We start from the raw sequence: 14,059 nt of genomic DNA, 5'->3' as shown, positions 1-14,059 counted from the left end.
AAAAAAAAAAAAATTTTTCCTTCTAGGATAATTTTTTTTTTTTTTCCAAATGTGATTAGCTTCTTAAAGTTAATGTCGGTCCTAACTCCTAATAAATTGAACATATTTAAAACTATAATAGCATTATTGTTACCAAATAGTCATTGATGTGGGTCACCAACCTTTTCATCCCATTTGCTCGTTACACTCACATGACAACAACTACCCCACGTAGTCGTTACACTTAAGTTATCATATTTTGAAGGAATCACTATTATTTTGATCCCTAAACTATAGGATCAAAATTAAAATTGTTCATAATCTTATTTTTTTATTTAAAATCGTTTCCAATGTTTTATTTAATATTAAAATCGTTTTTTAAACAATTTTATCTTTCAGTATATCACAAGAGAGAGAAGCAGAGACTCAAAAAAAAAAAAAAAGAGAAAAAAGTCTTGTCGTCGCCATCCTTGTCGCGGACTCTCTTGCCCTTGCCCTCGCCCTCACCTCGCCTCGCCTTTGCTTCACCGCGCCTCGCCCTCGTATCACCTTATCTCACCGCACCTGGTCCTCACCCTAGCCTCTTGTTCTTTGTCGTTGTTGGAGAGGTGCTGGTGGTGGTGGTGGTCGTCGTGTTCCTTGCATTTTCAGCATCACTGCGGCGCCTCCCTTCCCCTCCCTTCCCTATTCTCTGCTATTTAGATTCACTACCACCACCACCACCACGCAATTCCACCGTCACTGCCATCACAAGTAAGTTAAGATTCAAGTTCCTAATTCTTGTTCTTATTCATCACAATCCCTAATTTTTAAATTCATCACAAATTCTGCAGTGGTTTTTGTCGAGGTTGAAGGAGGTCGCCGCCGAGCTGCTCCCCTCCCTACGTCGCTGCTGCTACTGCAACCACCTTCTCTAATTTTTGTTCTTATTTTTGTTCTGTTTTTGTTTTTGGATTGCAGTTGTTTTTTATCATTTTCTATTTTTTTATTTTTTTAAGGTTTAATTACTCTGTTAGTCTCTATAGTTTTGCAAAATTTTCAATTAGATCCTTATACTTTTTTTTCTTTTAATTGGGTCCCTGAACCAATTTTTTTTTCAATTAAGTCCATCTTGACAATAATTGGTTTAACTGTATAGAGACCCAGCTAAAAAAAATTTGGTGTAGGAACCCAAATAAAAAGAAAAAAGTGTAAGAACCCAATTTTAAAAAAAAAATTTGGTGCAAAGATTTAATTAAAAGAAAAAAAAGTATAAGAACCTAATTAAAACAGATAAAATTTATTTTATTTAATATTTATTAATTATAACGATAATTAATAAATACTAAATAAGATAAGTTTGCACTATTTTTTTCTCTCTAATATTTTTGATATTTTAATTATAAAAATATTGAAATAAAAAATAGGAGACATTCATTAAGAGAAGAGAGTTTATTTAAGGTTAAGATAAACAAACCTAAGCCATTATACTTTACATGAATAACTCAAATTAAAAAAGAAAAAATCACGTGGTCTTTTAAGTAATTAATCACCTTTGATAATTTTAAATCTCAATTATAAAACTATTGATTTTATTTACTATCATATTAAATCACTTTTCTCAAAATCGTCAATAAAAATTAATTATTTTTCATATTTATTATTTAAATAATTATTCAAAACAAACAAATTTAAATCGTAAAAAACGATTTAGAATATTATTTTTGTAAATAAAAAAAAACTAAAAGAAAAATTTGATTGTATGGTTATGATTCAAAAGTGTAATTAAACTTATTAATTACTCTTATTATACTATATTATATTGGTTTAAAATTTGAAATCTCCAAAAATTAAAACGAATTGAACTTTACACCAACCAAACCAATAAGTGAAAATGAAATCAATTCGACCGTTAGAAAGCTCCTATGAATAAACAAAAACAGAGTCTCCTCTGTTTCATTCCCCTGCATCTTACACCATAACTTCATCATCATAAGAAACCCCAAATGGCAGAAGAAGATTATGGATTCACCAAAGAAGAAATGGTTGTTAGTGAGAATCTTGGGTACCCAAAAGCCTATGCAAAGCTCTGCCGCAATAAGGATTTAAGTCCTTTCAGCCATGGCCCTCCCTTCACTTTCTTACCTTATGTTTTGAAGGAACATGAGGTAAGCGAATGGATCCATACCCTTCATCATTTTGATTGGATTTATTGTAAAGATCTATAACTTTTATGGGAATTTGAATTCTGGGTCATGCTTATGTAGTTAACTTTTTTTGTTTTTTTGAGGGTGTTGTTAGTTGAGTTCAGCTATGTTATGTATCTTGAAATTCTTTGTTTTTTGTTGAGGAAACTTGAGAGTTGAGATCCATGGTAATCAGAGAAAACCAATTAACAATTAGAAGTGATTGCAAGCCTTATATAAGCATATGAGATAACCAATTGGTAAGTAATATCTAATTGCCTAATTGATTCAATCATATTTCTAATAATCTTGTTTTCTGAGGTTATTTTTAGGCTGAGAGAGCAAGGGATTTGGATAAGATGTTTGCGGCTATCGATCCAAAGGCGAAGCCAACTACCAAGCCTAAGATCTTTGCCAGTCTCTTGTGGAAGCAGCTCAGCCATCTTGGGTAGGATTAGGAACTTCAATTTATAGTATGAACAATTTTGCTTTAGATTTTTTTATAAGCAAAGGGAGAAAATAAATCTGGTTCTGGTGTTCTTGTGAATTAATTAAATTCTAGGAATGCTGGTTTCGATCCTGCTGTGATTCGAGTCGATGCCTATGGCAATGTCGTGTATTATCATGCAGATTCAACCTCTCCACTGGCTTGGGACATTGATCACTGGTTTCCTTGTTCAAGTAATATATCTCTCAAAACACAAGTACCAATAAAACCCTTCTAAGGGTGTTTAAGTTTTGAATTATCTTAATTTATTATTCTAAATATGTGTTTATGTTTTTCCCTCTACTATTTTAAGGTTATTTAGTTTTTCTAGATTAACTGATTCTACTTTTACTTCTGAGAATTTCTGCTTTGGGGATCTTTACAAAGTACTAGTTTCAGAAGTTTATAATTTTGTGTAGATGCACCTAATTTGAATATTATAGGTTTATCAGAAGAACAATTTAATTTCTCTTTTCTGGATTGAAACACTTAGGAGGGGGATTAACTGTTGTAAGCAATCTGAGGATCATGCAGAAGCAAGCTTGTAAGAAGAAGAAAAACAAGCTAGAGTTCTTAATCCCATGGTGGGAATTCCAACTAGGTGTATCTGTAAACCAGTTCTTGTCTATTTTCACTTCTTCAAATTCAGACTTAAGGTTGTTGATTCTTTTTTCTTTTCCTTTTTTTTTGAAATTAAATTCTCATTTTCCATCAAAGATCAAAGTGGATTGGAATGGTTGCTGATTTTTGTAGTGCAAATTGAAAACAAAACAGGCATAGAGGCTTTTCATTTCTGTTCTGTGAAGGAGAAGATCATGAGTTGAATGGTTCACAAATTGTGGATTCTCATTCTTTTCCCCAACATTTCTTTGCATTGAAAGAGGAAATTGGCCTAGCTCCGGCTGCAATTGTAGAATCTCGAAGGGAATCACGAACAGAATCTTACAATAGGAATCCAAAGCCAATGTCTGCTGCTATTGGTAAATGTGACATCAATCTTAATGTGACAGTTAATATTGGATGGAGGGAGTATCTTGAGTTGAGTTTTGTGCAGATTGAAGTTAAATCTGACCAGCTTATATTTGCAAAACCATTGATCTTTTGCAGTAGCTTCAAGAAAAAGCAAGGGAAATATTTTGAAGGAAAATGAAGATCCACAGTTGGGTAAAAATCCCTATCATGCCATTGTCATGGCTAGAGATTCCCTAAAGCAAAGAGAAGAAAGTGCAAGATTTCAAGCAGAGATACAGAAGCTAGATAATGAAGTGAAAGAAATGAAGCTCATGAATGAAGAAGAAAAGCTCATAGTTCAGGACCTAGAAATAGAGCTGATAAAATGTCGGCGAAAGGCAGAGAAGTGCCGGAGGCTAGCAGAGGCTCAGTGCTCTTACAGGACCATGCTGGAGAAGATGATTAGAGACACAATGCACCAGTAAGATTACCAAAACTAAGGGGAGAAAATCAATCATTTTCATTAGTTTTTAAACTTTTTAATCAAATTACTATACAGTATAAAACTTTTTAGAAAAAAATAGCGATTTTTCATCCAGTATAGGAACTTAATTGAAAACTTTTTAAACTATAGGCACATATGTAAACTGAGAGAAATGTTTGCACTTGTTTTTGTCATGAAGGACTGTCATGTATAAGGAACAGATTAGATTGAACCAGGCTGCAAGTAATGCATTGATGGCTAGACTTGAAGCGCAGAAGGAAATTTGTGATGCTGCAGAGAAAGAGCTTCACAAGAAGTTCAAACAAAGAGATGAACTAGATAATGAGATTAGGCATGAATGGGAGCAAGGAAGAAAGAGAACAAGAATAGACGCTTCCGCTTTCGAGGATAAGGAAGATGATGGAAAACCTGTTCTGTATTTGCATGGAAGCAAGCCAAGAAACCATTTGCACAAAGAGCTAAGGATTCTTTTGGATGAAGAACAAAGAGGATGCGAAGATGGTTTCCTTGCAAAAGAAGAAGAACAAGAGAAAGAAGAACATGAGAAAGAGCAAAAAACATCAGCAGATAAGAACATGACAGAAGAGAAACTTGAGGAGCAAGAAAGATCACTTGTTGCATTGGAGGAAGACAACTCCATTGAAAGGAAACTTGAGAGGCTAGAAATAAGTGAAAGTGAAGAAAATAGAAAGAGACGTGGCAAAGGGAATGTGGAAAAGTGGCTTGAAATGCTTCTAGAAGGCATGGATCCACAAGAAACAAATGAGAATGAGCATACCTTGAAAGTTTCAGACAGTGATATTAAAGAGAAGCAGATGCAACTGGCTGAAGAAGATAGAATAGAAAATGAAGCAAGCAAGGAAAAGATAAATGGTAGTACAAGGTTTAAAGGGGTGGAAAAGAAGGAGAAGCAAGCAACGCTTGTTAGATCAGAGAGTGCACGGATCTTGAGGCGAATACCATCATCACCATCTTTGTTTCTGGGGATGAGAAAAGGTCTAGAAAGCTTTAGGAAGAAGCCTGCAACAGGAAATGATATTGAGGATGGCAGACACAGTGTTGTTGGAAACAAATTCTTTGGTTCGCCCTTCAAGACACTCAAGAAAGCAGTGAAACTTTGAATAGATTGAGTTTTCTTTGGTGTTAACCAAACCTCCTATACTTTATGAGTGATTCTTGATGAATAAGTGATGGAAAATATTTATTTTATAGATAGATGGGAAAGAAAAGGCAGAAGAAAGAAAAAAAAATTGATTTGCCATTTTACTGTTTCATTTGTGTAATACTAATAGGTCTCTTGAATGTGATTGTAATAACAACTTGTTTATTACTACCAGAAATACAGTTTTCTATAAATCCAAAGTGTATCAAATTAACATAGAAATACAGTTTTCATGTACATTCTGCTGCTGAAGACTAACTAATTTATAATATGCTCCACTCTTGTTCTCTATTAGACTTGAATGAGTTCCTTGCTCAACAATCTTTCCATCATTTACAACTGAGATTTGATATGCATTTCTTATTGTGGATAGCCTATGAGCAACCATAACTGTTGTTCTATTCTGCATCAATTTTTCTAGTGCTTGTTGTATCACGCGCTCTGACTCTGCGTCAAGCGCGCTAGTGGCCTCATCGAGCAACAAGATTGCAGGGTTTTTCAAGATTGCCCTGGCAATAGCTATCCTTTGTTTCTGACCACCAGAAAGTTGAACTCCTCTTTCCCCTACTTTGGTGGAGTAGCCCTCAGGAAAACCATTGATAAAGCTATGAGCATTTGCAAGCTTAGCTGCTTCAACTATTTCTGAATCAGATGCTCCTTCCTTCCCATAAAGAATATTATCATAAATTGATGTTGCGAAAAGAACTGGTTCTTGTTGCACAAAACCAATGTGTTTCCTAACAGATTTTAGGTTTAGATTCTTGATGTCTTTTCCTGCAAGAATTTAATGAATGATATCATTGTTAGAACTTAGAAGAATGTTTTCACATTTATGATAACCAGGACTACTGACTGAATCCATATAGAGGTCCTGAGATTCATGATATGTACCAATTTAAAGAATTCACTATCTCACTTTAAGAATTTAGTCTAAGACTACTACATTGGTACTCCATGCACATTGAAGATTTAAGATTTAAGGTTTGTTCAAAATCTTACCATCAATCATTACTCTTCCACTGTGTCCTTGGGAAGGACACAGTCTTCCCTGAAGGAACTCTAAGATTGCAATCATTAAAAATAACCACATCAGGCCTTGAAGGGTAGCGAAAATGGATATTTTTTAGCTCAATTGTTCCTTCAACTGCAAGCAACACTTCTCCAACATCATTTCTTGTACTTGTTCTTCTATCCATCACTTCAAAAACTGATGCAGCCATTTGATTTCCTTTCAGCATGTCCGGCGCCATTGCCAATGTCTCCCCCATGGCCAGCGCGGTTATGATTAAAACCATGAATGACTTAATAACTGATTTAAAGCTAGAAAGCTCCTTCTCCATCAATACAGATCCATACCTACAAAAAGGTACTATCATGAAATCATTCATCCCAAAAGCTTAAACTGAGGATGGTTACATTTCTGGTTATATTTCTATTGTGAGACTCCTCTTCGTTTGTGATTGTTAATGTTTTTCATAGACGAACCATGCAAACTTTGATAAACCAATTGTCTGTTTATTTGGTAATATTGTTCAAAAAATAATGCTTCATTGAGTAAGTCTGAGATGTTGTGTAGTTCGAAAATAAATTTATTGTGCTAAATTTGATGTTATTTAAAAAAATAGTGATAAGAGACTTATATAAGTAGGTCTAATATTATGAAAGAGAAATTCTTCATATACAAGCATTTTTTTATACAAGTCTTCATATACAATTCTTCTTCTTTTCTTTCGTTTCTTACTTTCTCTTTCTCCTTCTTCAACCGTTACTGCACAATTTCACTACACCGTCTTCTTCTTCTTGCTGCACATTCTTCTTCCTCTTCCTCCTCTTCTTCTTCTTCTTTTCTTTCGTTTTTTGCCTTCTCTTTCTCCTTCTTCATTTACGTGCTTTTCTCTTTGTTTTCTTTTTTTGTTATTCTTGATTTCCATTATTTTTTGATATCAAGCTTTGAAATCATTTTTGAAGAAGAAGAAGCAGCAGAATATGAGGAGGAGAAAGAGAAAGAGTTCTGAATTATGCATAAGGTGTCCTTTGGGTGTATTTCTGTAATCGTTTGGGTGTATTTCTGAAGTTTCATTATTTTCAAAACGATTTCAAACCTTGATTTCAGAAACCATGAAAATCGAAAAAAAAAGAAGCAAGAATACCAGTAATAAACGAGTAAAACAACTAATGAAAAGGCAAAGAGAATAACGAAGAAATATCGTTTGGGTGTATTTCTGTAATCGTTTGGGTGTATTTCTATAATCGTTTGGGTGTATTTCTGAAGTTCTATTATTTTCAAAATATTTCAAAGTTTGATTTTAGAAACCATGAAAATCGAAAAAAAAGAAGCAAGAATACCAGTAATAAATGCAAGTAAAACAACTAATGAAAAGGCAAAGAAAATAACGAAGAAATATCGTTTGGGTGTATTTCTGTAATCGTTTGGGTGTATTTCTAAAGTTCCATTATCTTCAAAACGATTTCAAAGCTTGATTTCAGAAACCATGAAAATAGAAAAAAAATGAAGCAAGAATACCAGTAATAAACGCAAGTAAAACAACTAATGAAAAGGCAAAGAGAAAGAAGAAGAAGAAGAGGAAGAAGAAGAAGAAGAAGAGTTGTTCATAATCTATGGTGAATGAAGAAGAAGAGGAAGAGGAAGAGGAAGAAGAAGAAAAAGAGAAAGAGGAAGAGGAAGAGGAAGAGGAGAAAGAAGAAGAAGAAGAAGAGGAGTCGTTCATAATTCACAGTGAGTGTAGCGCTTTGGAAACTGAATAACGCATTAAAAGACCCTAATGTGTAGCAACTTGTAAAACTTGTAAGTCAAAAAGACTTGTATGTGTAGCAAGCCTCATTATGAAATTTGAATATTTGTAACGTAAAATTTATTATTGTTAATAATATTATTAATAGATTTGTAATACGGATGTTTATTACATTTAATAAATTATTTATAGAAATTAATTATTAGGGCCTTGGGGTTATAAACTTATTGTATTGTTTATAACGGTAAGATATAATAAATATGGGGATATACATTCAATGTTTTTGTAGGTTAATTTTTAATTATCGGTGTTTTTTATTTTTTTTTGTATATTTTTTTTTTTTGCTGATTTAAAAATAATAGGTGATTTATCAAAAATTGAGTGGTTGATTCTAAAATTTTGCCAAATAAGCAATATTGCTGACATGACATTAATAGAAGAAAAAACATGTCTTAAAAGTAATGTGAATAAATTTATATATCTACTTTTATAGGTTAAAAATAGATAGATTGTCTTGAAAAACATAGTATTCACACAAATTTATCGAGTTTATTCAAAATACAACAATATCTTATGTTACATTTATGTCTCACAGCCCTAATAACAATAAACCTAATTACACATTTGCCATTGCATTATTAACTTACACAACATTATAACTTGCTTAATAATACAACTAAACAAAAGAAATTCTAAATCATTCATTCTATATTATATATTTTTAAAAAAAATTTCTTAATCCATAACCATCTAAGAATTTCATTTCTTCCACAAACCATGGAAAGTGTTGTCTCAAGACAAGGATTTCCTCCACTTGTGAGGAGTCCTACCTTTGACCAACTTGGTCTTCAAGTCCATTGGTGTTTGCCTTCCAAATCCAACTTCTCCTTCAACAACTTCATCAATTTTCTCCACTCCTCCAAACCCTTTGCTTCCAAATGCATTAGGCATCACCCCAAATCTCATCCACTTGAAGAACCCTTTCTTCTTTTCAACCATCCTCTCCATTTGTACCTATGTTAAAAATCGCGACGATAAGAGAAAATTGTAACAAACATTATAAGATGGAAACTCAGCTACAGTTAACTTCATGCGAAGTTGATAGTTGAGAGTCATTAAATGATTTGATAGATTTGACTAAACTGTCATCTCACCTCTCTCACCTATCAACTTCACATAAAGTTAACTGCACGTGAGTTTCTACCACACAATAATATCTCTAATAACCTGCATTGCATTGCACTGGCTTTGCACCCTATACAGCTCTTCCTTGAGCTTCCTTATCTCCATGTGTTGAGCATTCATCTCGCGCTTCGAAAGACATGCGTCTAGCACGCCATTCGGGCTCCTAGTGCTGCTGATCAAGGAGCCACTCCAATCTAGATTCCGGTTCAATTTAGTTTGCTCTGACAGGAGCACCTGAATCACAGCTCTCACAGGGAACCTTTCATTTTGAGCCGCGTGAAGCGACGCCTCCGGAGTGAGTTTCCGGCTATCAATAAGCCTACACAAACCCTTCCTATCTTCCTTGGACACACTTGGATGTGCCTACAACAGAGTTGACATATCAAACTTATGTGAAGTTGGTGATAAAAGAAAAAGATGGACTTTTAACTTGACCTCAAATAACCATGGAATTTAATTTTGATGCACTTTCGTGTAAACTAGTTTTACACATGCATCTAATTATGTAACGCAACATCAATAAAAATAACTACTTTTTATATTGATCGCGTAAATGGTCATTCAAAAGAACGGATGTGATTGCAGGACTGTGTAAAACGCTTTACACTGTCAGTGCATCAAAATTGAACTCTGTATCTATATACATTAAGAAACATTGATTTGCATGTTAAGATAGGAAGTAATCTAGTGTTCACAGTAAATTTTGATGAACTCAAATATTTACCCTAATCTTTTTGACTTGCAGGATTGTGAAGACAACAGAAAAGCCAAGTGTAGAGAAGTGTGGAATTAAGTTCAGTGTCTTCACTTAGAAGAATATTCTCATGCATGTAACAACATAAGAAACTGTTTGTGTAGAGATATTTAGTATAAGACTACAAGTTCATCATCCTTTTGTTTGTTTCTCACACTATCCTCTTCTTTTTCTTTTCTGTTTTTTGAAAAAAAGAAAAGTCAAATCAATAATGTGCAAAGAATCCTGAGTTACAGAGGAACTAGGAATTTGTTATTTCCATACACAAAAACTAAACCTATTTGTCACCTTTTCATGTTTAGGGAAATAACTTAAAAAGAGTATAGAGAATGCGTTATAATAATAGTAATGTGAGTTCTTTTTGAATGAAACTACTCTACTACTCTAGTAATCAACCAATTTTAAACCATTAATCGCTTCCTTCCACAATATCCGTCGCTTTTGGAATTTCAGTACATTCATTCATAACACAATGACTGAATGAATGTAATGCAATTCCCAAAAGTGATGGATTCTGTGGAACAGATGAAGGAGAATAGAAGGCATACTTTAAGATAAGTGTCAATGGCTCTGTACAATCCATCATCTGTTGCTCTAGCATGGCTTGGAAGAGCTCCTGCAAGAGTGACAAACTCGGACAAGCTCAAATTCGCATCGACAGCAGCCTCGGCGAGGTAGCAGTCAACCAACTTAGCCACCTTAACAAGAGCAGCACCACTCTTGGCTCCCTCACTATCCAAACCCACAAACCTCTTAACAAGCCTAATAACAAGTTCAACATCCAAAAGAGTTCCACAAGTGTGGCTGAATGATGGAATCACAAGCTCTCTCAATGAAGCTTGGTCAAGCTGCCATGAAATCCGCCTCTCAAGCTCGTGTCTATAACTAGCCTCAACACCAACCATGTTCGCTGTTCGGAGAAGGCGAAGGAGGAAGTTGCAGGGGATTGCATCCTTCTCAGGAGGCAGAACTCCCACCAATGTTTCCACAAAGAACCTCTTCTTCATCCAAGAAGCTGTGACGCTCTCTGGTGATTCCTCGAATTGCGTAAGGCCTTTTTCGGCCAAGTCACCTGCAGAGAGGTCAGGTAGCCATTTGGAGGCATAGTGTGTGATTATGGAACCAATCAAGTCGGCCCGGACGCCTTTCGCTTTGATTCCGGAAAGGGTCTTGACAAAGTAGTCCATGTCAAGGATGCATGCATCATCAAACCAGCATTCAGAGGAGAATTGGGATGATGGAGATCTTGGTGGTGGAAAATTGATGGAATCTGTGTTGGTTTGATTCTTCATCTCAGTGAAAAGCTCAAGTAATGTAGAAGTAGTACAATCTTTTGCCTTTGTAGCTGTCATAAGCATGTTATGCTGCATTACAAAAAGTATATATCATCAAAAATATCAAGTTGATTTTTTTTTCTATGTTGGCCCTCTTGATTTGGATGTGAGATTTTCTTGAATCAGTTGAAGCTAAGGAATGAAGAGAGGATGATGGATAAGGCCTTGTTTGTTGATATATATGGGTAGGACCACTGATAGAACTGTTAATTCTTCTCCCTATAACAAACAACAAATCATATCAACTGTTTACCAGGAAACTGGCTAATTCGACTCAACTCGGCCCGATTGAACCTGAGACCTCTAGTTAAGGGACTAGAGTTGTATCTATCATCTTAACCAATCCTACATTTTGGCCCCTCATACAACTGTTTATTCTCTTCATATGATATGGAGAACAAAAGCAATTATAGCATGAAAGGAACATGAAATAGACACCTTTGTTCACTCTCTATCTCATGTATTACACAACGGATTTGGACTTTGTCCATTGTACACTTATGCTGATTGCCATTACAAGGAATCCAATTGAGATAAGCAAAGAAACTTGGGGAACCTTTTTTTTTTTTCTTTAGAAGGAATTGCCTGTTACATTGCATAATAACATCATGGAGAAGTGGTCAGGTTCCAAGAAAAATGAACACCATGATGCAATCTATAATAAGTGCACTCATCCATGATTTTTTTTTATGTCACTCATCAATGATTTTGGTACTTGGATCTTTTCTTTTATTTTCTTTTTTAAAAAGAAAAAATATCTAGTAGGGTTACATATATAGTATAAACCAACTTGGGTTGGTCGAGTGGTTAGCTTACTCGTCCGTTTAAAGTTTAAACAAATGTCAGTGTTTGAATCCCATATTGTGTATGCAGCTCAAATCCGTGGCAGATTAATCATTGGCCTATCGAGTTAAGGGATACTGTGACATATATATATGACATATTTATAAACCAGTTTCACGGAACAAATTTGTCCTGAAAAAAAAAATACCGAGAACTTTATTTCTCTGAGAAAAATCTGTCAAATACTATCATATAGTCTAGTAATTTGGAAGCTTACTATAAATAAAATATCAATAAGGGTATGTATCAGAAAAAATTAGTAACACATTCAAAGATTAAAATTTAAAACAATCACAATATATAAAAGAGATAATGACATTACAAATCACCTAAGACACACACATGTACTTTAAATTAGATCCCAAAAGAAAGAAATCTCATAGTTTTGTTGGAAAAATGAGAGCCAAGCACGTGAACATACTCATTTGTCAAATTTGAAGCAGACAAATGAAGCTCAAAGAGATATTGGTCCACTGCATTTATAATTTTGTTTCATCCACTCCAGCACAAAATGTCACAGCTATAGACAACAAAAAGAGGGTAAAAGGTGAAAAAATAAAGGTGAAAATGGTGGGACTCTTCTGAATGATTCTAGAAATAAGTACATATTATAAAGTTCTGTATTTCATAGGAAAAACAAAAGTGGCTTCACCTACACGTTACAACTAGAAAGGAGAAAGTTAAAACTCTGAAGCAAAACAAAAGCCTAATAGAACAATGATGGTGACTTGAAAACAATAAGTAAGCAAACCTTTGTTTTATATATATTTCACAGAAAGCAGCATAGGTTGTAAAATGTTGTGAGGTGATGAGGCTCCAAGGAGTCAACGGCTGCCGGATTTAACAGCGAACTGCCTGCAAGAAATTTGTTACCGCCCGTGTTCTTGACCACCGTTTCATAAACTGTTTTTCTAGAATTACTAGAAAGAATTTACTGTCCAAAAAGAAAAAATACAAGCGAGGAAAAAATCCACCATTCTGTTTGCTTAACTAACAATGATATCAGTTAATTTACCTTTTATTTCAATTAGAAGAGTAACTAAAAAGAACCTTCATGATTCGAAACAAAATAATTACCCTCACTCCGAGTATTATTACTATGTTTTTTAGAATGTTATTGCTATTATGAGATTATATATTAACAAAACAGTCACAACAAAATATTGAAGGTATATGATAATAATCAGATGAACTTACGGAAGAGAGTAAGAGACTATGGAGCATGAACATAATTCATCAAATCCAGTGAAATCATATCTCCAATTTTTCACTTTACTCTTCTCTGAAGTTTCAACAAGAAGTAATTGAAGAGAACAACAACAACAACAACAACAAAGCCTTGTCCCACTAAGTGGGGTCGGCTACATGAATCAAACGACGCCATTTTGCTCTGTCATGTATCATGTCTACAGTGAGACCGTTTACATGTAGATCTCGTCTGACCACCTCATGGATGGTCTTCTTAGGTCTTCCTCTGCCTTTCGCCCTTTGTCCATCTTCCATCTCATCCACCCTCCTGACTGGATGTTCTATCGGTCTTCTTCTCACATGTCCAAACCACCTGAGACGCGATTCAACCATCTTTTCCACAATGGGTGCTACTCCAACTCTCTCCCTTATATCTTCATTCCTTATTTTATCCAATCGCGTATGACCACTCATCCATCTCAACATCTTCATCTCTGCCACACTCAGCTTATGTTCGTGCTCCCCTTTAGCCGCCCAACACTCCGTACCATACAGCATAGCCGGTCTTATAGCGGTGCGATAGAATTTACCTTTAAGTTTTAAAGGCACTTTTTTGTCGCATATAAAACCAGATGCACTCCGCCATTTTGACCAACCTGCTTGGATCCTATGATTTACATCATGTTCAATCTCTCCATTATCCTGTATGATGCACCCAAGATACTTAAAACTTTTAACTTTTCGTAGAATGTT

General features: G+C 34.7%; 2 protein-coding genes and 1 pseudogene across 2 annotated transcripts; 1 reads left to right on the top strand and 2 right to left on the bottom strand.

Annotated features, from left to right (window-relative positions):
- The first annotated feature begins 1,865 nt into the window (after positions 1-1,865).
- On the top strand, positions 1,866-5,373 carry LOC107463833 (uncharacterized). The gene is made up of 7 exons (XM_016082715.3): positions 1,866-2,126; positions 2,477-2,592; positions 2,707-2,825; positions 3,125-3,287; positions 3,406-3,611; positions 3,739-4,063; positions 4,266-5,373. The coding sequence occupies exons 1-7, from the start codon at positions 1,965-1,967 to the stop codon at positions 5,206-5,208; spliced, it is 2,034 nt and encodes a 677-aa protein (XP_015938201.1). The 5' UTR covers positions 1,866-1,964; the 3' UTR covers positions 5,209-5,373.
- Positions 5,374-5,417: 44 nt separating this feature from the next.
- Positions 5,418-6,637, bottom strand: LOC107463709 (ABC transporter B family member 10-like; annotated as a pseudogene).
- Positions 6,638-8,531: 1,894 nt separating this feature from the next.
- Positions 8,532-11,641, bottom strand: LOC107463834 (coleoptile phototropism protein 1). Its single transcript, XM_016082716.3, has 3 exons — positions 10,490-11,641; positions 9,230-9,550; positions 8,532-9,016 (listed from the first exon to the last, which is right to left on the bottom strand). Exons 1-3 carry the CDS (start codon positions 11,309-11,311, stop codon positions 8,795-8,797), a joined length of 1,365 nt encoding a protein of 454 aa, XP_015938202.1. The 5' UTR covers positions 11,312-11,641; the 3' UTR covers positions 8,532-8,794.
- Between the last annotated feature and the right edge of the window lie 2,418 nt (positions 11,642-14,059).

Source organism: Arachis duranensis, chromosome 9 (assembly GCF_000817695.3).
Source record: "Arachis duranensis cultivar V14167 chromosome 9, aradu.V14167.gnm2.J7QH, whole genome shotgun sequence".
Lineage (NCBI taxonomy): Eukaryota > Viridiplantae > Streptophyta > Magnoliopsida > Fabales > Fabaceae > Arachis > Arachis duranensis.
This window is presented reverse-complemented; position numbering and strand designations above follow the sequence as displayed.